The 27941-nt window shown below is 38.7% G+C and overlaps 1 protein-coding gene across 2 annotated transcripts; it reads right to left on the bottom strand.

Annotated features, from left to right (window-relative positions):
- Positions 1-77: 77 nt before the first annotated feature.
- On the bottom strand, positions 78-27730 carry Dync2li1 (dynein, cytoplasmic 2, light intermediate chain 1). Of its 2 annotated transcripts, none has more exons than XM_013017923.1 (13): positions 27430-27515; positions 25451-25568; positions 24038-24072; positions 22597-22666; positions 20061-20149; positions 16999-17185; positions 15670-15738; positions 14969-15046; positions 10395-10471; positions 9813-9883; positions 7653-7750; positions 7220-7312; positions 78-815 (listed from the first exon to the last, which is right to left on the bottom strand). In XM_013017923.1, the coding sequence occupies exons 1-13, from the start codon at positions 27447-27449 to the stop codon at positions 753-755; spliced, it is 1068 nt and encodes a 355-aa protein (XP_012873377.1). In that variant the 5' UTR covers positions 27450-27515; the 3' UTR covers positions 78-752. The 2 variants fall into 2 exon arrangements, with proteins under 2 accessions (XP_012873377.1, XP_012873378.1); XM_013017924.1 differs by lacking the exon at positions 27430-27515 and adding an exon at positions 27634-27730 and having other exon boundaries at positions 79-815.
- Positions 27731-27941: the final 211 nt, after the last annotated feature.

The raw sequence follows: 27941 nt of genomic DNA, 5'->3' as shown, positions 1-27941 counted from the left end.
GCGCCACTTCCGGCTTTTTTCTTTTTGCTTATGTGATGCTAAGGAATCGAACCCAGGGCCTCAGGCATGCAAGGCAAGCGCTCTACCACTGAGCCACCTTGGGAAGGGTTCTTAAAGGTTATATATCACCTTGGAAATAATCCTGCTAGCCTCAATATATGAAGTTTTGGTCATCTTATTGACAGGTCATCCCCCTTAGACTTAAAAGATGACACTAAATAAATTTGTCTCTCTCACAGTAATGACAATGAACACAAGCCACTCATTCATAGCCTCTAGGGTCCAGGGATGTGCAATTTAAAGAAATGCTTTCTGGTATATTCTGAGCCTCCAAGTGTTAAAAGCTTGAAATTAGGACCTCCGGTAATTTCCTACTAGCTACAGCTCAGTATTCCTTCTAGAAGGGATGCATCCAACAGAGACACTTCACTTTACATATAAAACTATTACCAAATACTCTTGGCTTTCATATTCCCAAGAACATATAAACAGAAACTTCTAAATACTGACCTGAATTTATACAACATTCATATTAGATGTAAGTGGTGGAAGATTCTTTTATTTAAAAAATATTGCATGTAGTTAATGTTTTTCCTTTTTAAAAGACTCCACAATATTTAACAAGAAGCTCAGCTTTGCTCTTGAGAAACTGAATATCCTAACTTTTGTCACATTTATACAATACTTATTAGTAAGATAATCTTACTTGAATTTAGAAAAAAAGAAATAAACACATAATAGTTGAGTTAGGTTTAAGAATCTAGCTCGATTTGTTTCCAAGTCTTGGAAGAATTTTTCTTGTACTGCTCCAGCTCCTAAAACAAAAATATACATAACTTTAAGAAAAAAATAAACATAAGTACATATCTTAAAATTATTAGCATTTCCTAAATTTTAAAAATGTACCTCTATAGCATTACTCACAAAACTTCTGGACGAATTTTCATAAGTGACTAAAGATTTATTTTCTAAAAATAGAGTCTTCAGAATTTCTGTGTGACACTTACAAATTTGTTATAAAGTTTCAAGCAAAGGTATTTATTTATTTATATTTTTTGGTGCCAGTCTTGGGGCTTGAACTGTTGGCATGAGTGCTTTCTCTGAGCTTTTTTGCTCAAGGCTGATGCTCTACCACTTAAGACTTTTTGGTGGTTGGTTGGAGATAAGAGTCTCACATAGCCGGGCGCTGGTGGCTCACGCCTGTAATCCTAGCTACTCAGGAAGCTGAGATCTGAGGATCGTGGTTCAAAGCCAACCCAGGCAGGAGAGACCATGAGACTCCTATCTCCAATAAACCACCAGAAAACTGGAAGTGGCACTGTAGCTCAAGTGGTAGAGCTGAAGAGCTGAAGGACAGTGCCTAGGCCCAGAGTTCAAGCCCCACGACCAACCAAAAAAAAAAAAAAAGAGTCTCACATAGTTCTTTTTTCTGCCTGGGCTGGTATCAATCATGATCCTCCTATCTCAGCCTTCTGAGTTGCAAAGATTACAGACATGAGCCACTGACACCCAGCAAAGGTATTTATTGTCCAATGAACATTCATTGTAATTTAAATATTTAAAAATATCTTTTTAAAATTTGTTTTCTGCTAAGCTCTTTTGAAAATCTTAGGTATAGTTAGTAAAATGTAAATATTTTAATATATATATTCTTCTATACGGTGATTCCTGTTTTAGAAACACCAGTGAGCCAGTCATATGGTGTGTTCCTATAATACCAGCAATGGGGGAAGATGAGAGGATGAGGGTCACAGGTTTAAGACCAACGCAGGCTACACAGGGAGTTCAAGGCCGCTGTGAGACCTTGTTTCAAGATAACCAAGGTCCTGCCCTGCTTAACATACACAGGGCTGTGGGTTTGATCCCTAGCACTTCAAAAAAGAAAGAAAGAAAGAGAGAGAGAGAGAGAAAGAGAGAAAAAGGAAGGAAGGAAGGAAGGAAAAAAGAAAGAAAGAAAGATCAGACAAGTCAGGTACTAATGGCTCATGCCATCAAGGATCAAGGTTCAAAGCCAGCCAGGCAAGGAAGTCTGTAAGATTCATCTCCAATTAACCTCCAAACGCCAGAAGCAGCGCTGTGGTTCAAGTGGTAGAATGTCAACCTTGAGTGAAAAAGCTAAGGGAGAGTGTCCAGGATTCACCCTTCCCCCGATCTCCCTCACAAATCCACACAAAAAGATCACACAGACTAATATCGACCTGTACAGAACATGAACAGAAGGAGACTCCTTGAATTGTATATCTCCTTGAATTGTACACAATTGGAAACACCTTAGTGTTCCCCAGTTGGTTACATACATTAGTGTTTATTCATACAAGGCCACACAGGCAGCCAGCAAAAATAATGGTGATAAATGAACCACTTGAAAATAGCGTATAGCCAGAGAGACAGCAGGACATTCCCATTTTCTACTCTATATACTTTACATATACTTTCACAATGAATATGTTAATTTTACAATTGATAAAATAAAGATAAATTTTTGTAGAGATGTAAATCCTGCATGAGACAAATGTTACTCAAAAGGGATCGTCTAAGCTCCTGACTTCCTCTGTTATTCAATGTCCAAATGACTGTACAAAACAAATTATCATTTGAGATAAGCAAAAATGATTACTCTGCAAGATGACATGATCACTGCCCTTTGGCTAGGGTAACTTTAGTTCATAGTTGTCCTGAAAAAAAATATCCATTCTTGTTTTTAGAAAAACTGGTTATCTCTTTTTTCGCCTATACTTTGTCACTAAAATTAGATATAACAGCTTTAAAATTGTGCATGATTTTAGAAGAATTTTTAAGGTAATAACTCCAAAGTAAGGTAATAACTCCAAAGCAGTCATTTAACTTGGTTTATTTTTTTCCAATGATCTAAACCCAGTCTATATGTTATCTGTTACTTGTGGTTTAAAATATTGTTAGCTTATAAAAAAATTGGTACTTCAAACTTTAACTGGAAATGCTCCAGGATTTTCATCAAGATAAAGTTGAGAGCATTCCCTTGGGATGCTCTGTGAGTGGGGGCGCCCTCCTGTGGCAGCATGGGAAAATGGGGCTGGTCATTCCTCAGGGTGCAGAAAGAGCAAGTATGTGGGTGGGTGAGGGCTCACCACGGCCACCAGATCTTCAGTGTTGCTACCTGTGAGCTCGAAGAATCCATGTCTGAAAGGTGTAGCAGGTCATGTTTGCTTTATGTTGTAATTCTTCATGGCTGTTTTACAGAGCCTCTTAAAAAGTTAAAGCAGTCAGGTACCAGTGGCTCATACCTGCAATCCTAGCTACTCAGGAGGCTGAGGTCTAAGGATCACAATTTGAAGCCATCCCAGGCAGAAAAGTCTGTAACTCTTATTTCCAATTAATCAACAAAAAAGCAAAACCAAGGGCCAGGCACGGTGGCTCACACCTGTAATCCTAGCTACTCAGGAGGCTGAGATGGGAGGATCTCAGTTCAAAGACATCCCGGGCAAGAAAGTCCATGAGACTCTTATCTCCAATTAACCACCAGAAAACCAGAAGTGGCACTGTGGCTCAAGTGGTAGAGTGCTCTCCTTGAACTGAAAAGCTCGGGGACAGCACCCAGGCCCAGAATTCAAGCATCGCAACTGACAAAACCAAAAAATAGGTGTGGATCTATGGCTTACGGGGTAGAGCTTTAAGCCATACCTCCACACAAAAAAACAAATAAGAGCAAGTTCAAGCCCCAGTAATGGTACACGCATGCGCGCTCGCACACACACACACACACACACACACACACACACACACACACACACACACACGGTGAAAGCAAAACTGAGAAGCTTTCCATCCTGACTCTAGAAACCTCTGAATTTTTTTAGAGATAAAAGGTCCATGGACTCATACCACTCTATAGTCTTATAAATGCTTACAACATCTTCAATAAGGGACAGTAAGAAAATTTTTCTCTGTGTGAGTCACTGTGTATGTGTTTAACTAAATTATAGCCCTATGTATTATCAGGAAGAAGATTTTTCAAAATCAGGAATGCAGAAAAGGTATACATGGTTGATCAAAGAGACATTAAAAGTAATTATTTAGTCAAACTTCCACTACCTTTTTTTTCCTTCACTTTCTTTAAAAAATATTGAAAAGAGGTAGAAGCTCTCAGCAAGCACTTTCCATACTCACATTCCCTAACACCAGGAATGATTTAAAACTAGAGGGTTCTAGGGCTAGAAAAGTGGCTTAGTGGTAGAGAGATTGCCAAGCATGCATGAAACCTTGGGTTCGATTCCTCAGCACCACATAAACAGAAAAAGCCAAAAGTGGCATTGTGGTTCAAGTGGTAGAGTGCTAGTATTGAGCACAAAATAAGCTCAGGGACAATGCTCAGGTCCTGAGTTCAAGCCTCAGAACCGGAAACCACCCCATCCCCCCCCCCAAAAAAAAACCAAACAAAAAAAGGTAGAGAATTCTAGAAAACACTGGAATATATATCACTGTATTTTCTGGTGTCCATATGAGATCTGACCTTTGAGTAATGAGAGAAAAGAGAGCTACAGGAAAGGTCCCTATGAGTCTTCTGGCTTGTGAAAATCTCTATAGAGCTACAAGAACTAGAATCGATAGATTCTGAGCTGTTACCATATTAGAACATATTAGAATGTCAAACTGTGGGATCAGATATTAATAATTAAGCATCAAATGGCAATCACTGTTATTTTTAAAGCAGAAACATAAATTCATGTAAAGATTTTGTATGTGCAGTCTGAAATTAATGTCATTCATCTTCCAAAAGCAACACAAATAAAAATGGCTTAGACTTGAAATTCAGACATTACAACATATCATGTAGGTTTAAAAAATCTGTCAGAGCTGGGTGCTGGTGGCTCACACCTGTAATCCTAGCTACTCAGGAGGCTGATATCTGAGGATCCTGGTTCAAAGCCAGCCCGGGCAGGAAAATCCATGAGACTCTTATCTCCAATTAACTACCAGAAAACCAGAAGTGGTGCTTGGCTTAAGCAGTAGAGCACTAGCTTTGAGCTGAAGTGCTCAAGGGACCAGCACCAGAGTTCCAACCTCACAACTGACAAAAAAATTAAAAAAAAAAATTATCAGACAAGAGATTATAGTCTTTAGTTCCCTGCTCGCAATAAAGTACAAGAATGTGGAAGGATACAGGCACTGTGGGCCTGCCTTCCCCTATCATTCAAAATTTAGTCAGTTAGGGAAGACAGATTTCAAAGTGGAAACTCCGTGTTCAGAAATACCCTAGACCTTTAATAACACCTCTGCATGTGACCTTAATAAAAGTGATCATTATGAAATATAAACAGATACTCTTATCAAGAATGGCAGTTAATCATGAACCCAGAGAGGACTTCCAACTAACCTCTACAGCCAAGGTTCATATATAATAAGGGTTATAGGAGGTCATTCTACTGTCTTCTACTTTGTTATCACTACAAAGCATTCTGAACATTCATGGTATATTTTTCAAAAGTCTTCTGGACTACATGTAAAGAAAAAAAAAACTTTTATTCATTCTAGGACTCCTTAAGGTGAAAGATGAAGACTTTAAGAAAACACCTGGTCACAGTTCCCAGCAGATAACTGTCTCTTGGTTACCCTTGGAATGATGAGGCTGCCTAAGTCACAGAGTTCTACACAGCCCACCCAGAGACTGTCACAGATAGTTTCCATTTCTAGAGCGTGCCATAGCTTCCTTATACAAGGGCAGAATTGCAATGTCCCACTGAATCAAACTAAAAGATCTGAGAAAAGTCTACACATAGTATTTGAGTCATAGTGAATTTATCAAAGTATGTGTTCTTACACCAGACTCTATATTGAAATGGGGCAATCTAGGCATGGGTGGAACTGTAGCCTTCACTTCTAAGCACTTCCTTGAGAGATCCTAGGTTCTGTCAAGTATGCTTGTGTGCTTTCTGGCTGGACAATCCTTAATTGGACAAGGCAATTTTTCTGGCACAAGAAAAGTACGAAGCCAGAAATGGTGGTTTATGACTGTAATTCCAGCTTTTGGGGATAGGATCATAATTTGAGGCTAGCTAAGCATAACGTTAGTGAGCCCCTGCTTCCCCATTTCAATAATGAGCCAGGATAGGTGGCATATATTTGTGATGCTAGGTAAGTAGGATGATTGTAGTCCGAGGCTAGGTGAGGCAAAAAATATGAGAACTTATTTTAAAAATAACTAAAGCAATGAAGGGAGAGAGAGTGAGAGCTAGACAAGAGCAGAGAGAGAGGTAGCCGAGTAAGAACAGCAGCACTCACATGGTATTCAGGTAGACCTGCTGGGACCAGGCAAGGTTGGCACTCCACATGGCTGGGAAAGGCCTAGGAAAGAGAGAGAGCTGGGAAAGAGAGAGAGGAAAGAGAGAGAAAAGAGCAGAGAGCAGAGAGAGCTAGAAAAGAGCAGCGAGAGAGGGCCTGTGGGCCTGGGCTAAGGCCTTATCTAGGGGATGGGCGGAGAAAGGTGTGGCCACATCAAATTCAAATGTGACCTCAGCGGGATGCAGATGTGATCTCTTCCAGGTGTCCCAGTTGCCTAGGTAACACAGATACTGGGTGGAGACCTTGCTGCGAGCAGGGTGGAGTCTGCTAGCCATCCAGGAGCAGACCTTACAAAGTGGTAGGGTATCTGCCTAGTAAATGTGAGGTCCTGATTTTAAACACCAGAATCACCTCAAAGGAAAAGAAAATCTGAATATGACTGAATGGCCTGATGAAAAACAAAACCTTCCTGATAATCTCACAGTCAAATGAACTACAAAAGTGTCTCCTAACTGCAAAACAATGACCACTCCCCCTCTTGGACATTTAGTAAACTGAAAAGTGAAAAAGGATTTATAAACACTAAGTTGCATGGGTAGTAGAATAATAGTGATTCTTGACTGAAGTTTGAACTCAAGGCCTCATGCTTGCTAGGCTGGGCCTCTGGCATTGAGCTTACACCTCTCACCTCACTTTTCCCCTGTTATTTTGGAGATGGATTGTGTCAAACTTTTTGGCCTGGGCTGGCCTCAAGCCATGATCTTCTGGATACTAGCCTACTGGGTAGCTAGGGGTCCATGCCCAGCATGATAGATGAGCTTCAAGTTTCTTTTTTATGTATATCAGAGGGTCCTTTTCCCTATACAGCCTATTATTTAAATAATTTTACAAGTTAAAAACCCAGTAGGCATAATAGACTGGAATAAAACTCACAAAATTATGGGAATGTTTTGAATAATACCTGATCCTTCTGAACTCTCATTTCATCAACTTCACTTTCAGCATACTGAGGATCTCGAGCAGGGTCCTTAGTAGCTTTCAGCGTGCTGATACTCTGAAATTACAGTTCACCAAATCATTTCATGCCCATAACCCGAAACTTTCAGTGTCTAAGGAGCCAAGCTGTCATCCTCCCCCGAGACACCCTTGCCTCCCTCTCCTTAGATATGGTCTTTCTCCTCCAACAGCAGGGAGCTGTTTGAAAGGGGAGCCACATCTTACTTGCATTCTAACCTCCGCAGTGATTTATTTATAATAGAGCTTAGCAAGTGTTAATGTAATATTGGAGCATGCGCAATACAAACCAAGTTAATGTAACGGGACCTCTGAGACATTTTCTAGGACTGGTGAATAGTGCTAAAAACTCATGCTCTGAAAGAATTAGAAGTACATACCTTTGGTGGAAAGAGCTTTTCATATACTTTTTTCCACAACTCCATTGGAGAATGAGCGTGAAGCTTTCCAATGTCATTATCGGGAACAGGAGGAGCCCCTAAAATTAAAAGTTGTATTCCAAATGACTACTTCAATGGAAGCATTATCATCAATTAAACAGATGACACATAAAATTGTAAATCTGGACCACTCAGTTACCTAATATAGTCACCACTCAAATGGAGCCCTAGCCAGCAGTACAAGGCACTGGGAAATATTCTAGGGTTGTAAGAAGAGGTAAGGAGTAAGGTAAGTAAGCTCTAGCTCTCATTCTGCAACATGCTCTACCTTCATCTGTATCTATATCCTATCCACAGGAATTCCAGGTTGTGGGTTGACCCCAGAAACATATGCGTATCTGAATGTCTGCACATTGTGGCATCATTTGTACTACGCAAAACCAACCAGTCAAAATGACCATCAGTAATGAATAATGAACTAAACAAACATGTATGGCCATGCTTTCAAACACTGAGTTAAAAAACAAACAAAGACCAGGTAGCTGGGCACCAGTGGCTGACACCTGTAATCCTACCTACTCAGGAGGCTCTGTCTCAGAAAACAGAAAAAAGCCAAATGAAAAGCAATTGCCAAAATGTTTTCCAGAGGACTGTGCATTTTATATCCCCACAAGCACAGTATGGCTAACCCAGCTTCTCTGCATCCTCAACAATGTCACTATTTCATAATATTAGCATGGACAGGGAGAAGTGATATGGCATTCTGGTTTCATTAAATTTGCATGCCCCTAGTAACTAATAATATTAGCCATGTTTTCATGTATTTTATTTGTGATTATATGGCTTCATTAGTGAAATGCCTGCTGCAGTAAGATATCTTTGGCCCATTTTCTAATTGGATTACTTGGGTTGAGTTCTTCACTTATCCTAAGTATCAGGCAGGTGGTTGGAAAACATTTTCTCATTTCTTGCACATCTTAGAATGTCTTATATCTTCCCAGAGGCTTTCACAGAACAAAAAAAATTTCAGTTTTGATAAGGTTAGAGGTCTGTGATTGTTAAATTTAATAATGATCAACCTTTCAGACCTCTAACAACTCACATAGGCAGAAAAATTCCATCAGCGTTATATACCAGTGCACAGCGAGTCTCAGTGCTGCTGAAATAAGTTGCCATGAATGAAAATTATCAAAATCAGTCTCTGTGACTGCTCAATTAGGCAAAACCATCCCTACTCATTTCATTCCAATTCAATCTATAATATTATTACAAAGATATTTACATTTGAAGTCAAGCTATCTTTAATTCAGAAGAGTAACAGAGGATAGGAAATACAAAAGAAAACTACTACCTGACAATGTTAAAAATCAAACCATGCCAGCGTTGAACATGAAGAATTGGTAGACCCAAAGATCTTCAGAAAGAAAACCGTTTTGAGTCTCTTAACTCTCATTTCATGCAAAGTGAGCAAGAAATGTTTCTCTCTCTAAAATTTTCCCATTTTAACCATGTTATATTAAAATAAGCCCTTGTTAAAACCAGAAGAAAGGGAAGGGAAGAAAAGGGGAGGAGAGGGGAGGAGAAGGAAAAGGGAAGGGAAGGAAAAAGGGAAGAGAAAAGGAAAAAAGGGAAGGGAAGAAGGCAGGGAGGAAAAACAGCTTCTAAGAAAAGATGAGCTTGGTAAGTGAAGTTCCATTTGTTGTAGAAGATCATGGAATCTGAGCACAGGAAATATATCTCATTGAATAAGCAAGTTATTTTTATAGTGGAAAAGCAAAACATACCTAAAAACTGGTACAATTGGGTTCTTTTAGTTTATTCTAATTAATTCCATCTCATGTATCTGTCCATTACTCATAATATGCAGCTTTAAATTTGATTTAAAATTTAAAAGTATCTAGAACTCACTGTGGAAAGGGAACTACATATAGCATTTTTAGTGCAATAGAGGTGAGAAATCACTTATGTGGCAACATCCCCTCTACCACAAATATGTCAATGTGGTGTATCAATGCTGTGTATATAAATATATACACATGAAATAGCCACAGTGATAATGAAACCAGAAATAGTGGTGTGATGGAAACGAAGTGAACAGGGAGTAGCGTGAAATCAATAAGCAATTTAAAAAGCTTAAGTGATCTTAATAAGTTCACCAACCTATTTGACATAAAGAATCCAATCCTGCTGTGATAAACAGTGGCTTATTCTGATCCACACATATCGATTTGCTACATGGAAAAGAGATTCTAATTTAGTTGGGCAATCGAACATGCTGCCATACTCACTGTAAGCAGGCTAAGTAAGGCTAAGTTTATATCTAAACCAATAATGAGAACATTGCACCAGTGAGCCCGTGAATAGCAACTGAAATGATTTCAAAAATTAAAATGCAGTGTAAATAAAGGTTTCACATCCATATTACCTTAAATCCAAACTCAGAGAAATAGCAAAGCTAAGAAAAATATACACTAAAGTTTTCAATTCCATTTCAATATAAGAAAATAATAATAAAAGGAAAGCTACTAAAAAGGAATATAATAATTTCATTTTGTTCCAGTTTAAAACTAACATTATATGACATTTTACTTGTAAAGTTTGAGGAACATTTAAATAATATAAGAAGCAGACTAGCGGAACAGCCATGTGGAGCACCCTGTTGATCAAGAAACAAGACTCAGGAGGATAATTACAGGAGAGGCAACACCCACAAGTACAATAAAATACAATACCTAGCAGTACCTTTTATCAATACCAAATGCCAACTGGTTGATCACTCCACGGATTTTTAGTAGTAGAGCTTCTGATTTACTAGTAAACTTAAAAGAAAAACAAAAACCAGGATATTAAACTATATAATCTGATACTGTATCAGAAAACAAGTAAAATAAATATAATTCAGAGCAAATAGAGATGGTAGAGATAACCACATTAATGTATTTTCTCCAGAAAATACATTTGAGTAGACAAAATAAAACCTATAATCAAGAAAACTGGATACATTTAATTCATACTTCAAACTCCATGAGGTATGATGGGGAAAGGCCTTGCATTTATACTCTGATGATCTCAGCTGCTCAAATGGATCATAAATACTTCCAAAGAACAATGTAAAAGTCTATATCTACACATTTGTGGTAGTGTTAGATGTGTATGCCTGTGTGTGTGCATGTGTGCATAAACATACTCTTAAGGTCTAGAAGAAAAAAATTCCCCAAATGCAATTGGATTGGTTAAAAAATAAGAGGTACATAATAAAAAATAACTTTTATAACCAGGGCATATTTCTGTCATCAAACCAATCATTGTGGGAGCTGCAGAGCAGACCAAGGACACTAATGCTCATGAAAACAACTTTCTAACTTGTCTTTAGAGTTGCCTTCAGAGCCTGAAAGACATCATGCTGAATACTTTCATTGATGGTATATAACTAGGATGATAACCAGAAGATGTTTTTAAAGAATGAAAGGAGGTAGATAGATTTATAATTAGGCTCTAACATCAGGTAGAAACCAGGACGTTTGTTAGTCTACAAATCCTTTAAAAATTTTTCATCTTCAAATGGTTGTACAAGGAGAGTACAATTTAACATAACCATTTATGTATACAGTGCATCTTCATCAGGCACTCTTCCCATCATTCTTCCCCTCTCCCACCTCTTTCCCCACCAGTTCCATTCTCACAAATTTTTTAAGCCTGTAATCCTAGCTACTCAGGAGACTGAGATCTGAAGATCAAAGTTTGAAGCTAGCCAGAGCAGAAAAGTCCCTGTGAGACTTTTTTTTTTCTTTTTTTTGATCTGGTCTTGGGGCCTGGACTTTGTCCCTCAGCTCTTCAGCTCAAGGCTAGTGCTCTACCACTTGAGCCACAGCGCCACTTCCAACTTTTTCTTATGTGGTGCTGAGGAATCGAACCCAGGGCCTCAGGCATGCAAGGCACGTGCTCTACCACTGAGCCACCCTGTGAGACTCTTATCTCCAATTAAATGGAAGTGGCTCTGTGGCTCAAGTGGTAGAGCGCTAGCCTTGAGCAAAGAGACTCAGGGACAGCACCCAGGTCTTGAGTTCAACTGACAAAAAAAAAAAAAATTCTAGCCCTGTGCTGGTGGCTCATACCTGTAATCCTAGCTACTTAGGAGGGTGAGATCTAAGGATTGTGGTTTGAAGCCAGCACTGGCAGAAAAAGTTCCAAGGAGACTCTTATCTCCAATTAACCACCAGAAAACAGGAAGTGGTGCTATGGCTCAAAGTGGTAGCATACTAATCTTGAGTGAAAAAGCTCAGGGACAAGGCCCAAGTCCTGAGTTCAAGCCCCAGGAACAACCAAAAAAAAAAATAAGATTTGATTTCTGGGGCTGGGAAGGTGGCTCAGTGGTAGAGTGCTTGCCTTGCATGCCTGAGGCCCTGGGTTCGATTCTTCGGCACTACATAAGCAAAAAGTAAAAAGCCAGAAGTGGCGCTATGGCTCAAGTGGTAGAGCTAGCCTTGAGCTGAAGAGCTGAGGGACAATGCTCAGGCCCAGAGTTCAGGCCCCACAACCGGATCCCCCCCCCCAAAAAAAGATTTGATTTCTAATGACATGAAATCATTTAGCCAAATCAGAATGACTAACATACACAAAAGTAGGAAAAAATTAAACTGAAATGAAATGTAATTATGAAACAAAGATGTCAATTTTCTGATTCTAAGAGCAATTCCACAAGACAACTTCATGGTAGAATAAGAATAGGATCCCAGGAAAAATACTCAAAGGAGAAAATATAAGACCTGATTCTTGAGTTACAAGAAAGTATTGAAAACAATGCTATTAGTGAGATATAGAGAGAAAACAATCAGAATTTTTAAAATACAATTGCTCATTTTAATTTTATATTTATTAGAATAAGTATACTATTAATATGACCTTAATTTACTTTATATACTGTTTTATTATAGTATTTCATTTTTTCCTGGGAGAGAAAAAAAAAAAAACCTAACCACAAAAGTATTTCATAGAATGTAGGGTGTACTTGGCTAGCTAGAATTTTTTTTTTATTGTGTTGGTAGTGGGGCTTGAACTCTGGGCCTGAGCGCTGTCCCTCAGCTCTTCAGCTCAAGGTTAGCTGTCTACCACTTGAGCTACAATGTCACTTCCAGTTTTCTGGTGGTTTATTGGAGATAAGAGTTTCACGGATTTTCCTGCCCAGGCTGGCTTGGAACCACGATCCTTAGATCTCAGCCTCCTGAGTAGGTAGGATTACAGGCATGAGCCACCGGCACCCGGCTAGCTAGAAACTTTTAAACTCAGTTTTTCCATTTGCTTTATCCATCTCTTCTAAACATCCTCCATGTAGAGCTGTTGACCTTGAACAAGCTCTGCCCCGGTATTCTTTATTTCCTAATGGAACTTATTCCATTTTCAGAAAACGGTAACATTAGAAAGTTCTTTTTGCTGTTGTTGTTGTTACCAGGATTTGAATTTTAGGGCCTCATGCTTTCATTTGATTTTTCTCCTCACAGCTGATGCTCTACTACTTGTACTATACATTCAAGTCCAGCTTTTGTTGGGTAGTTGGAGATAAAAGTCTTGAGGCTTTGTCTGCCTCACTAGTTTGGAACCACAATTCTCAGCTTTCAGCCTCCAGAGTATCTAGGATTATAGAAATAAGCCACTCATGCCTGAAAGTTCTTATTTTGAGTAACTTCTTTTTATTCTTTTCAAAATAATAAAAGACATTTTCTGAGGCACTCTGTCAATAAGCAAATAGAGTTCAAACACAAGGTAATGATTTTAAGAAAATATGCAATAAAATGCACTTAGAATGTCCTAAAAAAAACAAAAAACAAAAAACCCCAGGGGCTGGGAAGGTGGCTCAGTGGTAGAGAGCTTGCCTTGCATGCCTAAGGCTCTGGGTTCGATTCCTCAGCACCACATAAAAAAAAAAGCCAGAAGTAGCGCTGTGGTTCAAGGGGTAGAGCGCTAGCCTTGAGCTGAAGAGCTGAGGGACAGCGACCAGGCCCAGAGTTCAGGCCCCAGGATCGGACCCCAAAAAAAAAAAACAAAAAAAACCTAAAAACCCAAAGTTGAGATTACAGGATGTACACAGTAATTTCAGTTACAATATTATAGCTGTGAAGACAAAGTACAGACCAGATTGTCTCTAGATTCATCTGATCGGATTTAGAAGAAGGGAGCATTATATAATTATTTAAGTGTGAAGAAGTGTTTTTTTTTAACAAATATGCTTTTGTGTTTTATCTTTTATTAAGCTAGCTGGCAAAATTTGGTCATGCTATGGAAGATGATTCCTGTAATTATAATAGCAGTTCCTGAGTTCTACTTTGTTTAAGGTCCTGTGCTAAGCATTTCACAAGTACTCCCTGTTAATCCTCATAAGGATCCTATGAAGAAAGACTTATTTTTATCTATTTTACCTGAGAAGAGAGTGGAGCTAAGTGGTAAATGGCTTGAGTAAAATTACCTCTCCAATAACCAACAGCAATGCTTTTACATAAAAACAAAAAGGAAAACAAAGCCCTGTTGTCAAAGTTGTTGTTGATGGTGGTGGTGGTGGTGTTTTTGTGTGTGTGTGTGTGTGTGTGTGTGTGTGTATGTGTGTGTGTGTGTACTGCCAGTACTGGGGCTTGAACTCAGGGCTTCCAAATGCTATCTAAGCTCTTTTGCCCAAGGCTGGCACTGTACCACTGAACCACAACTCCAATTTTGGCTTTTTGGTGGTTAATTGGAGGTAAGAGTCTCACAGATGTTCCTGCCTGAGCTGGCTTCAAACAGTGATCCTTAGACCTAAGCTGCTTAGGAATAGTTAGGATTGTGGGCACGGATATCAGTGTCCAGCGGTTCTTTTTCTTGTAAGTGAACACACTGTCCCTGAGTTGTGCTGTGCTTTGTTTTTCAAGGCTAGCAGCACTCTACCACTTGAGCTACAACCCCACTTCTGGCTTGAGTCTCACAGACTTTCCTGCCTAGGCTGGTTTTAAACTATTATCCTCAGATCTCAGCCTTCCCAGTAATTAGGGTTATAGGCATGAGCTACCAGCACCTGACTGCAGATTCTAATTCTTAAGAGGAAACCAAACATAAATAAGTCCATAGGCAATTAATCTCTAAGTGTGACTAGGTTGTAGATGGAAGCTGAGTGTACCCCACAGGCACAGTATCTAACATTTTGAGAAAGAGGTCTTTGGCAGCAGCAAAGGGAAGGAGGAGACAAAGTGCCTCAGTGAAAACATTTAATATTCGTAGCTGTGCATCAATGTGCTACTTTTTCCAAATTTCCTATTCTCCCTTCAAGCACCAAGGAGAGAAAATGTACAAACCATTAGAGATGCTCCATAGTAATGTGCAACAAATCGGAGCGTCTTGCATATCACCTTTCTCTTCTCAGAGTCAAAATCCTAGAGAAATGTTAGAAATATTAGAAATGTAGAAATCTAGGAACATCAGAAATAGAAATATTACAAAAGAAAACACAAGATGAGGAAACTAAACATCCTGAAGCACTAAGAAGAAAATTATTAGGTATAGAAATAGGTTATTTCTTATTTTTAAAAACCCACCCAGAGGAGTAAGATTCTATCACTCAGATATTGGTTTCTATAGAGACTGAACAAGAGCTACAGTTGTCAGATCTTTTCTTTGTTTAAACACTTAGCTCAAGAGAATTCAGATAGAAGCACAGACTTTATTGTGTGGAATACCCTAAGGATCCTCTGACAAGCAAAGATAAGAAGAAACTAATTTTCTCTTTCTTTCAATTTAACACTTGGGAAGTAAGTCCTATCCCTCAGTGGTTGAGGATTCATTTTCTAAATCTGCTACCTTATCCTCATGCTAAGCACTACATTTATTTCTTTAATTTCCCTGTCCTAATTATATGTTTTCCAAAAATCTTTAAGATGGGTGATTGCTTAATCTACCCTTTCCAGGGCTATTTCTCTTTTTTCAGCATCATTTTGGTGTTCCCTGCAAAACCCCATAAAGCATAGTCACACATGTCAACAGAAGCAGAAGAACTTACCTGAAAAATATCATATTTACTTCCAATTATGACCAGAGGGATTGGAAATGGGTCGATTAACTCACGATCCTGTTAATAAATGTATTCAACTTGTTTATTGTAATTGCTTATTTCTATGTACTTAGTAATTGCTATTTACTTCCAAATATACCATTTGCAGACTTTCATAGATGTTGCTCTTATGTGTTACAGAATGTGTTGCAGTGTTAACTTTCATTTTCTAAACTACATTTCTGAAGTACAAAATTAGAAATGAGGGAGCGGAACTGTGGTTCAAGTAGTAGAGCACCAGCCTAAGGTGGTCAGGCACTGTTGGCTCAAACCTATAATCCTAGCTACTCAAGAGGCTGAGATCCAAGTGCTGTAGTTCAAAGCCGGCCTGGGAAGAAAGATCCATGAAACTCTTATTTCTAATGAACCACTAAAAATCTGGAAGTGGAGCCACGGCTTAAGTGGTCAAGCACTAGCCTTGAGCTTGAAAGCTCAGAGACAGTGCCTGGGCTGAGTTCAAGTCCCAAACCTGGCTTTAAAAAAAAAAACAAAGCTAAGAGCAGTACCCTGGCCTTGAGTCCAAGCTCTAGTACCAGCACCAAAATAAACACAAAACACTAAAAATGACAGTTCCCTAACTTACTATATTCTTTTCTTGATTTGCCATTTTATTTTTTATACAACAGATCATATTTTCAGAGTCTTTTCTACTTCATGTTAAATATTTGTTGTATTAGCATTTATACTGCATGGATTTGTTTTACTCTAATATCATGCATATCTGGGCAATATAAAATGCTGCTCTTGGTTTTCTAAATGCTGGTATTTGTGATAGTATTTTTAAAACTTGTATAACCATCACAGAAACTTTGTAATTTAATCAGCTGTCAGATGATCAAAAGATACTAAGTATGGGACAGACAGTAAACGAATGTGGACTACACCATGTAGAATCAGCTATTAAAACTCCTTCCCTGCTTAAGGAAAGAGTAGCTTCATCTAGTTTTTGCCATTCGCCTTTAATAGAGTTGGATTTTTATCTTCATTTTACAGAGATGATCAAATCAATATCAACTACTACTTTAAAAATATATTTCTTTTGGTGGATGTAATAAACCATAACAATTTCACTAGACATCTAACAAGAAAATCTAAGAAATCTTTTCCCTTGTTTTACCCGCCCTTGTTTTATTAAATTGCTATAATTTTCCAGTGAACAAGTTCATCTACATCAAATGAATTTCAATTCATGCATAAAAATCTAAAGAGTTTGTTTGTAATATGATGTCAGTGAAGTATAGGGCAAAGGATTCCTGCATCCATCTAACAGCAACTCACCGGATGGTCCTTTGGCATAGTACTCCACATCTTCTGCCTCATTTCAGATGTTGCTTTAGAATGCGTCTTTCCAAGTTTCATGATCACTTTATCCACATGGTTTTTTGTGGCTTGCAACAGATTTTCCATAGTGGTCCAAAGATCATTAGGCTTTGAAAGATCCAAAACAAGAACAATAGAAAATGTCCTAAAGAAATAAAAACATTTTTCAAAAAAAACTTAAAATAGGGCTCATTTTGAAATGCTACTGTACTGAAATTCATCTAAGAATAACATTATAGCTTACAGAAAAGTTGTTTTAAGATGAAAGGGAGAGAAAACATGTAAAAATGTATTCCAATGTTTTACTCTAGTGATATTTCAGTTTTACAATCAAAAGTGATCTAAAAGCAATGTTGTACAAATAGAAAAACTGCAAGCAGTTGGATCAAACAATACCATGTTTAGATTCAATTTTACTGTGTGCTCCAAAGAAGGGAAACAAAAATATTAATAAGAGTGGCGGCAGCAACACAGCACGGTGGACGAAGAGGCAGATTCATGCCTTGCTAAGGATCCACCTAGTATATTCAGTCTTTACAAGAACCCTTCCTTGAAGGCATTATGGATCTGAAATCTGAAGTATATATATATATGAAGTGATATTATCTTCTGTCTGAAAGCATACCCCTGACTGGATGGACCAGTATCACCACACGCTCTCTGTTCATACACATCAAACATCAATCTAAACTCAGAAACACAAAAAATGATCCAATTTAAAAATGGGCAAAGGTCTCAATTAGTTTCTGAAAGAAAATATATAGATGCCCAATAGCACATGAAAATGAATTTAAAAATAATTAATTATTAGGGAAATGCAAACTTAAACCACAAGGGAAGAGTACCTCACAGCATTAAGATAGCTACTATCAAAAGAAAAAAAGCTACAAATAACAAGTGTTGCTAAGGATATAATAATACTGGACTTTTTAGATTGCTGATGAGAGCATAAATTGGTATATTCACTGTGGAAAACAGTATGACAATTCCTCACATTTACCACATGATAGCAGTTCCACCTCTGGGGCCATATCCAAAACCCTGGGAGCTAGGATCTGAACAAATATTTATTTATTTATTTTTTTAATGAGAACTTTTTTTAATGAAAGTCATATTAATTTTATTTATGTATTTACTCTTTTGTTGGTTACTCTACCACTTGAGCCACAGGCTTATGTGGTGCTGAGGAATCGAACCCAGGGCCTCATGCATGCAAGGCAAGCGCTCTACCACTGAGCCACCTTCCCAGCCCCAATGAACAAATATTTATATACTGTGCACCAATGTTCATAGCAACATCACAATAGTCCAAAGTTATAGAATAACCCATGTCCCATGGATGGATTAATGGATAAGGGAAATGTGTATATACTTGTAAAGACAGGACATTCTAACACGTGCTACAATATGAACCCTGAAAATATTATGCTAAGTTAAATAAACTCCTAGCAAAAAGACAATGAATGCCGGGCGCTGGTGGCTCACGCCTGTAATCCTAGCTACTCAGGAGGCTGAGATCTGAGGATCGCGGTTCAAAGCCAGCCCGGGCAGGAAAGACCGTGAGACTCCTATCTCCAATAAACCACCAGAAAACCGGAAGTGGCGCTGTAGCTCAAGTGGTAGAGCGCTCGCCTTGAGCTGGAGAGCTGAGGGACAGCACCAAGGCCCAGAGTTCAAGCCCCACGACCGACAAAAAAAAAAAAGACAATGAATTACACCATGAACCATTCTAATTTCTAGGAAACTATCCCCAATAAGAAGATTCAAGTTAAAAACTATATGACTATAAAATTCTGTTTCTGAAAATTAACGTCACAGGAAAAGGGTGTTTGTAAGCAAGAAAGCAATATCCAAATATGTACATAAAACATTCCAACCCAGCAGAACATGATAACTCATGCCCATAATTCCAGTTACTCTGGACATGGAGATCAGGAAGATCATGATCTGGAGCAAAATTAAAATGATAGCCTGATCTATCTCAACCAATAAGCTGAATATGGTAGTGTATGTCGATCATACACTACTTGGAGTTGGTGGTTCAGGCCAGGCTGAGGTAAAACGAGATCATCATTTGAAAAATAATGAAGGAAAAAGTGCTGGAGGTGTGGCTCAAGTGATAGAGTAACAACTGTGCGCAAGAAAAGCTGAGAGTGTGAGGCCCTGAATATAAACCTCGACACCCACACACAAAAAAGAAAAAAATAATCACTGGATAAAACCAACATTATTGATATCCAGCTACCACTGGAAAAGCAATTGTCCAGTGAGTATGAAATAATTCCATACTAGCTAAGGATTTTAGCATCCAAAATATAATAAGCAACTGGCAAACCCTTTGTATTTGGTCCAGGCAGCAACAATGGTTTGTGTTAATCTCTGACAAGAATGAGATATTCCAGATTTTTTAATTTGTTTAATTTGTTTATTTCCCTTGGCTACCATCAGTTCCCAGTTCCAGGAACACTGTGAGAAATGTCACAATTTTCCACATCTGATTTGGCCAACATTTGAGAGTCATTGTCAGGAAAACACTACCAAAGGGTTTTGAGGTTTTCCCCTGGATTCTAGTGCTTAAAGGACTAGTTGGCAAAGGGGGAGACTTTCTCCTCCTGGAAGAGTCTTTGGATGGAGCTCAATACTACTAAGCCACATTAAATTCCTAAGTTGACTTATACTATCCAGCTGAAGAAAAAGCTCAGAGCTTAATTCACACATATTGAGATAGATAATAGGATTAAGCTTTTCAAATTTGCTTTGCAAATGAATTCCTCAGAGTATTATTTGACAGAGCTGTTGTTAGCTGGTTTGCAAAGTGTGTTACTTGTGGGAATGCCAGCTATCTCCCTGTAGCGCAGCCAGCAGCTAGGTTCTTACAAAATCTCTTTGCAAGCATTCATTTAAGCACATGGGAAGAAATATACAACTGTTTCCCCAAATTCTGACCCACAAAGCCTACTCCCATTCATGTTGTGAACACTCGAGTATACTCACAACTCTTCCTGGAGCTGCTCACTTACCGCAAGGTGTCACTTGTGATAGGGATGCTAATTAAGTCCAGTAAGGAGCTTCCTCCACCCAGCTCCCAAAAGTGAGCAATATCTTTTGGCTGAAAAGAAATTTGTATAAAAAAAATACATTAGGCTGGGAAGGTGGCTCAGTGGTAGAGCACTTGCCTTGTATGCTCGAGGCCCTGGGTTCAATTCCTCAGCACCACATAAGAAAAAAGCCAGAAGTGGTGCTGTGGCTCAAGTGGTAGAGCGCTAGCCTTGAGCTGAAGAGCTGAGGGACAGTGCCCAGGCCCAGAGTTCAGGCCCCACAACCGGACCCAAAAATAAAAAATAAAAAAACATTAAAAAATTTATGTGTCTTATACTTCCTGAACATCTGCCAGTAATAATTGCAGTATTACACAAAAGATTGCAGCCCTTAATCAACACTCTTTGGCAGTTAAAACTTTCCATGATCCCATCCCCCTTGAAATGCACCAAAGCATTTCCAAGTACAAGGACAAAACACTTATGAATATATTCTTTCAGACTCCAGTACCATAAATTCTCTTTTTCAGAGCTAGGAGTGTGGCTCAGGTGCTAAAGTATCTGCCTAGACATACAAAGCGCTGAGTTCAACCCCCAATACAGCGAAATACTTTGTCTATACATGTACATAAATGCCAATTCTGGTAATACTTTAGTAGAAAAAAACAAAAACAGTGTCTCCATTCTGTATCACATTTAAAACACAAAATTTTAGTATTTTAGACAGAAATAAGAGAGATAAATAGGACAACATCCTGTTTTAGGATGACAGATGCTCACAAAACGAATCAGACATCCAGGTAAGGCAGAAGGAAAAGGGACAAACAGATGCACATCAAGACTACCTAAGGAAAAGTACAAGTAGGAAATCTATTCTATTCCTGCTTCCCTTGGGGAATACAAGGTCTACAACTGACAGTAACAAATGTTGGTGAGGGAATAAGATAAAGGTGACTTATTATCTACTTTTCTTTCTCTTAAAGTAACAGGGGATTGACAGGGCTAGGCAGACAAGTAATTTGGAAACAGGCCTGTCTGCTCCATCTCCCATCCTTCTTAGGCTGTTAAGGCATCTCTGCTTCTGCCTGACCATGCTGAAAAACCTTCCATTCATGCACACTGTGAAAGGACTGACAAAGTGCTGCTTTAGGGAACATTAAATCTGAAAGTTTCCAGGGCCCAAAGCTCCCATTTATGGTTCAAAGTCTAGAGGTAAAAAAAACTCAAACAAACAAATGAACAGTCATAGGGGTTTTTATGTATTTTACCATGAACTGGAAGAGACAATTATTAAAGCAGGTTTAGATAAAACATATTAGTTTGCATTTTTGACAAATTTTCATCTTCATTGTATCTCAGAGTACTAACATAAAATCTCACCCCCCCTCTCTCTCACACACACACACTTTCTCTCTCTCTTTCTTTCTTCTTTAATAGGGGTGCCCTCTATAGCCCAGGTTGGCCTAAAACTCTCTGCGTAGCGTAGGCTTCCCTAAAGTTTTCAATCCTCCTCCTTTAGTTTCCTCAGTTCCAGGACTATAGGTATAAACCACCACACCAGGCCTGAAATAAGATTTCTTTGTAACTTTACTCTGCAGTTCTTTTGTCTACTAATATTAATCATATTCATGTGACTTTTTCTACTTTTCAGATAAAAAGAATATTGTAAGTTATTTTGTCTCTAAAATCTTAAAAATAGGTTTGACTTATGAAAATTTGTGAAAATGTACTGCTCAAAATATAAATTATTAGTATTAAAGAATACAGGAGATGTAGCTCAGTTATAAAGAACTTGCCTTACACAAGCTCTTGGGTGGTTCAATCCTTAGCACTGAAGGTTTCCAATTTTGTTTTGTTTTGTTTTTTGTTTCTGGCACTAGGGTTGAACCTAGGGCTTTGAGAATGCTCTGCTGGCACTCCACCACTTAAGCCGTGCCTCCAGCTGGGCTTCTTACTGGTTATTTTGGAGAAGAAGTTGCATGGACTTTTCTACCTGAGCTGGCTTCAAGCTGTGATTCTTTGGATCTCCATTTCTTGAGTAGCTAGAACTATAGGCATGAGCCACCAGCACTGACTCGAGCTATCTTAAAGTTGGTAGTACTATTTGAAACCATAGGCCGTAATCTTACTTTCACTTGTTTTAGGAACAGCCTGAGAAATAGTCATTTGGGACATGATAGGGAAGATATATGTGCTTTCTGTATGCTTCTCATTGGCTGCTCATGGGCTGTCTGCATGTAATAATTTTATATGGGCCTCAAATATGTTTTAAATATCCAAATGACCATTGGCTTTAGAAGGATGTTAGAAACTGTTCAGAAAGAGAGGAAGAAAGGAGGGAGAAAAATATTAAATCTTATTTTAGCACTGAAATATAGTGAATGAGAGGCTGAAATATTTTCGGTTTGGATGGGCTTCATAGCAGCTATTGCTATGATAAGATGGAAAATGTAATACAAAGCCAGCATCTCAACTCTCCCATGTATGACACAGCCATACCTCTGAAGACAACACTCACCGTGTTATGCCCCTTTGCTCTTCTTCCATATGTATATTCCAAAGCTAAGGTTGGTTTCGCTGGCTCATCCCTGTAACAGCAGAAAATATTACCATAGCAGGCAATATCAGTTTCTTATGAGATAATCTTACTTGATTCATTTTTCCTTTGTCTTAAACAAGTTATTAGCAAAGAAGCTACTTTGAATACTAGTAAAGAGGTACAAATTATAAAAGCTGCATATAAGCATCTCTGTGGTTATATAATGGCACCCGTTGGGGGTGGTGGAAGTGGTGATGAGCTGGCAGAGATGACAGCCATGCTGGGCACGAGGTCATGTGGGAACCACTGCCTGAAGTTTATGATCAGCCTTGTGTGGAGCTGGCAACCTACTGACTTATGTTTTCTACTGAGAACATCAAAGGAAGATGTTTATGTAGTTCTCTATTTCAAGTCACAGTTCAAATATGGGCATCATTTAGCATGTGAGATTCATAAACAAATTATATTGAACATGTCCTAAAACAAATGACTGGAGACTATTATAATGATTAAATGAACTATTTATACTAGTTTATATTGCTTGATAAGCCATCTTACCATGGATATTTATTCTTATTATATTAATGTAGTAAAAAAATGCTTAAAATAAAATTTACCATTAAAACTTTTTAAGTGTATAGTCTAGTAGTAGTAAAAATATTTATATTATTAACTTCCTGTAGCTGGGCACTGGTGGCTCACGCCTGTAATCCCAGCTACTCAGGAGGTTGAGATCTGAGGATCGCAGTTCAAAGCCAGCCTGGGCAGGAAAGTCTGTGAGCCTCTTATCTCCAGTTAATCACCAGAAAACCAGAAGTGGCGCTGTGGCTTAAGTGGTAGAGCATTCACCTTGAGCTGAAAAGCATGAGGGATAGTGCCCAGGCCCAGAGTTCAAGCCTCATGACCAACAACAAAAAAAAACCCAAAACCCACAAACTCCCTGTAACATCTAACAATCATAATCCTAATTCTTAATCTGATGAAATGCTTGTACTGTATACAAGGTTAGGGAATAATTAAAACAAATGGTAAAAGGTACAGTTGGAAAACCAACATTGTGCTTCAGAAATGTACCCCTGAACAATTACACTTATTATTCAATTATCATTCATTACATGAACAAAAGTAACTTAAGTACCAAAGGAACATAGCCCAAAAGGATGTAAATGTTCTTGTAGGCTAGGTAATTATGGTAATATTTCTCTTTCCAACAAGAAAATCCAGGATTAATCCCATACCTTTTGGTTCTTTATTAGTCTTATCTTTAAAGGAGCTCTTAAAGATCATGCTAAAGTCTCACTGAGAATTAAATATTTTGAGTCTCAAAATCCTTCTCTTTCTATATATCTTTTAGACTCTACCTTGTCCTTGTATAAGTAGAATACATATAAATACAGTCTAAGGTTAATATAACACTTACCTGTCAAGACACCTTAGAATAATAGTAGTCTTTCCCTGAAAATTAAAAAACAAAGAACACTGTGTAAATGTCACCCTTTTGCAAAATTTGATTAGTGTTCATAATTGTGGCCCAAAATAGCTTCTTAACTCATTTGAATGATAAATTACCTGGAAACTGAAAACCAGGAACTTTCAGAATTGTTCTAAAGTTTGATAAGTGGAAAAAGTTAACTGTCAACTTTCCATCACAGTGTAACTACACTGCTATTATTATAATTATAAAGTCCTACAGATGACAAATATTAGCAAATCTTATCTCATGTTAGTGGTCAACTTGGCAGCTGTCTTGAATTTTCCCTTTACTCAACAATGCTAATTACTAGGTAAGCTGATGATTCGTGCCTTCTAAAATGTTTTCATTCCAACTGTTGAAGTGGAAGTAAAAAAGAAGATAACATACAAATAAAGGATATGGTGCAAATATGCTCAAAATTGGTAACTGAAGCAATAGGCTACTACTTTGTTTAATTCTGTGGTATACACTTATTCCAAGTTTCTTTTTAGGAGTCAGGAAATGTACCTTCTGGCCCCTTCTCTGTCACTGATCACATTTTATCCAAAGGCTGGTATGGTGGTTTGAATCATTGTGTTGTTTTTGTTTTTGTTTTTTTTCAAATAATAAAACTCTATAGAACAAACTACAAATGATCTCCTACTCTCGGTAAATGATTCTTCTGGGCACAAAAAAAATGTTTATAAAGCAAAAATTTTTGTCTCAAGACACCTGTCTTTACAGGATGCATCCTTTCTCTACAGAGTTTTTTGTCAGTCATGGGGCTTGAACTTAGGGGCTGGGAACTGTCCTTGAGCTTTTTCACTCAAGGCTAATGCTCTACTATTTTGAATCACAGCACCACTTCCAGTTTTCTGGTAGCTACGAGACTCACAGTCTTTCCTGCCCTGGCTGGCTTTGAACTGCGATTCTCAGATCTCAGCCCCTTGAGTAGCTAGGATTACAAGTGTGAACCATCAGTACCTGGCCCTGTAAAGGGATTCTAAAAATATCTAGACCTAAACTTATAAAGTGAACTAACATTGCTATCTCTGGGTTCAATTGTTAAAACAGTGTATCATTCTGTAAAATAGAATGAATAAATATACCAGGTATCTGATCAAAGGGGAACACTCATCCTAAGGTGAAGTTGAACCAAACCCAACCTATTATTTCACCATAAATACTGGTGAATTAGAGTACTCTTGCACCTGTTTTCAGATGTGCCCATATAAGATCTGGGTTGTATACTCTTTCTGTGGTTTGCTTTACTAATATAAACTTTCCTCATCTCTACCTCAATACTGCCAAAAAAATTTAACAACAATTTGGTTGTTAAATCATCTCAACAATTCACTGAAAAAAAAAACCACACATTACCCCATTTTTACTGCCAATGAAGAAAACAGATTTTTCTCCAATTTCAACTCCATCACCTTCACTTCCATTATTTCCTCTTTTGTCCACTTCAGCTTTGGCAATATCCCAGAGAGTTTCACTATACAAGAGGCAGTAAGACAAAATTCAAAGGTAAAAGATTTCTCTTAAGTATTTAATTCAAGCAGAAAATTTTTACTTCAGTAACATTCATAAATCAAAACATCTGAGAATTAGTCGTTTTGTGATTATTTTTTCTAGGACCTCATTCATGAAGGGTACTGAAACTGTATCATGGAGCCTAACCAGGATAGTGGTTTATCTTACTCAGGACTTCCCAGTGAGGTTCCCAGGCTGTTCCCAGACACACTTGACAGTGGGAAGGCTTTAGGATATGTACAAATTGGAGATGGCTTAATAATCTAAATAATCTGTGCTGCCCCAAATACTTTTTTATTTTTAAGTTATAGTTATGGCCCAAAGTGCTGTTTGAAAATATGAAAGTATAAAGATAAAAAAGAAGTCATCTAAAATTGTAAACATGTTGAAAGTCATCCTTTCATTTGTCTCTTTACTCACATACATAATTTGACTCATTATTATATCTTTTTCTTTCTTTTTTTTTGCTGCCAGTACTGGGGCTTGAACTCAAGGCCTGGGCTTTGTCCTTTAGCTTTTTCTTCAAGGTTTGTGCTCTACCACTTAAACCACAATTCTACTTCTGGCTTTTTGCTGGTTAATTGAAGATAAGAGACCCATATAGAGTTTTCTGCTGGGGGCTGGCTTTGAACTGTGATTCTCAGATCTCAGCCTCCTGAATAACAAGCATCACAGGCTTGAGCCACTGACACTCAACTATATCTTCTAAGTCTAAGTGAAAACAGATTGCTGTATTAGATAGTATATGAACAGACTTGATGGGTCTCACCCTGACTGAAATCTACTAATATGAATCTATTAATTCATACAAAGTACAATACTTGTTGTATATAGTACTTAGTATGAATGTAAACTTCAGCATATGGCCTCATCTCTCTAGATCTCTTTTCATTTCTTTACAAATTAGGCAAATATTTATTGAGCACTTAATCTATGCAAACCTCTATTCTAGTTCTCAGCTCAGTCTCTCTCCTCTCTTCTCTCTCTCTCTCTCTCTCTCTCTCTCCAAACACACACACACACACACACACACACACAAACACACATGTGCACGCTTTTAGAATTGTGCTTTTTGTTACAATATGATTATTCATTTAGTCTCAGGGTCTAGTCTATAAAATTATCAAAATTCATGGCCTACAACTGTTACTAGTTAAGAAGAACCAGGAATTTTAAAAGGGCCCAAATAGGAATGTGAAAACTGAAAATTGAAGAAATGTTTGCACTGAAATTCATGCATTTATTTCACAAGTGAGGCTGTAAGAATCCAGTCTGGGCCTATCTACTTAGATGTTCACTTCCACATCATTCCTTGAAAATGTGGTACCCAGCAGAGAGGGAGGAGGTGCTGCACTCAGACATGCCACCTGTGGAAATCTCTAACAGTATCCATCGCTTTAGAACTGTAACCAATGATAATGCCAGGGAAGGTTGATAGTTTTTACTCCCAAATTCATAAACACATCCAAGATCACACCATTACTGTTCGAAAGCTGAGAAGACTGACCCTGCTGCTCTGTGACAGGCTCCCCCATGCCCTTGTAGGTTGTTTGGGGGGCTAGGTATTATCCAGTGCAGGTAATTTAAAGCACCTTATGGACATGAAGAGCTCAAAGGTATTATTCAGGCCATCACCTCCCGCCCACTCTCCCTCCCCAACATGAGATTATACCTTCCCCAGTGTTTTCCAAGTTTCCTCTCTTGTTGACCCTGTGAACCCCGCGCCAGGGAGCAGAGGGCGGCCTAGCCCCGGTGTCGAAGCCTAAAACACTTTTACTGGCTCAGACAATGAGTGGAGTCGATGGCCTCTGTGCATCTCTTACTTTTCTGCCAGAATCTTCATGTCTGAGGGGAAGCCCGGGACCGTCAGCCCGGTGCATGGCCCGATGTCCAGCCCGCGCTGGACAAACCCTCCGCAGAATGCTCCCCCAGCCCCGGCCCCAAGCCCGCCCTTCCGGCTTGGAGATGGAGAGGAGGGTTTTCCCTAGGGGGCGTAGGCCCGGCGCAGGCCGGGGTTGCAGGAATACCTGGGCATAGTGGCCGGGTGACCCCAGATTTGGCAGGCTGGGCGTGGGGGCCGGCCAAGAACTCCGGGGGCCACGGGCTCCGGAATCAGCGGGCGAAGGCAGGCTCCTTGATTACCATGACAACGACGTTCTAGCGGCCGTTGCGTGCGGAAATGGCCTTGTGGGAAATGTAGTTCTCAACATTCCTTTTCCAGTCTCACACCTCAACCCCTGGAAGGCAGAACAGTAAGGTTTCAGTAGTTACAAATGTGGGACCTAAAGACAACCGTGCCTGTCTTCGAAGTGTTATTTTGTGAAAAAATATTTTT

The sequence above is a fragment of the Dipodomys ordii genome, unplaced genomic scaffold, assembly GCF_000151885.1.
Source record: "Dipodomys ordii isolate 6190 unplaced genomic scaffold, Dord_2.0 Scaffold37, whole genome shotgun sequence".
Classification (NCBI taxonomy): Eukaryota; Metazoa; Chordata; class Mammalia; order Rodentia; family Heteromyidae; genus Dipodomys; species Dipodomys ordii.
This window is presented reverse-complemented; position numbering and strand designations above follow the sequence as displayed.

Excerpts from the sequence above, each read along its gene's own strand:
- Dync2li1 (XM_013017923.1), bottom strand. The coding sequence starts at position 27,449 with ATGAAGATTCTGGCAGAAAA. Across the intron at positions 7,313-7,652 it reads AAAAGCTCTTTCCACCAAAG|AGTATCAGCACGCTGAAAGC; the intron begins GTATGTACTTCT and ends CTGTAATTTCAG. Across the intron at positions 816-7,219 it reads TGAGAGTTCAGAAGGATCAG|GAGCTGGAGCAGTACAAGAA; the intron begins GTATTATTCAAA and ends TTTTTGTTTTAG.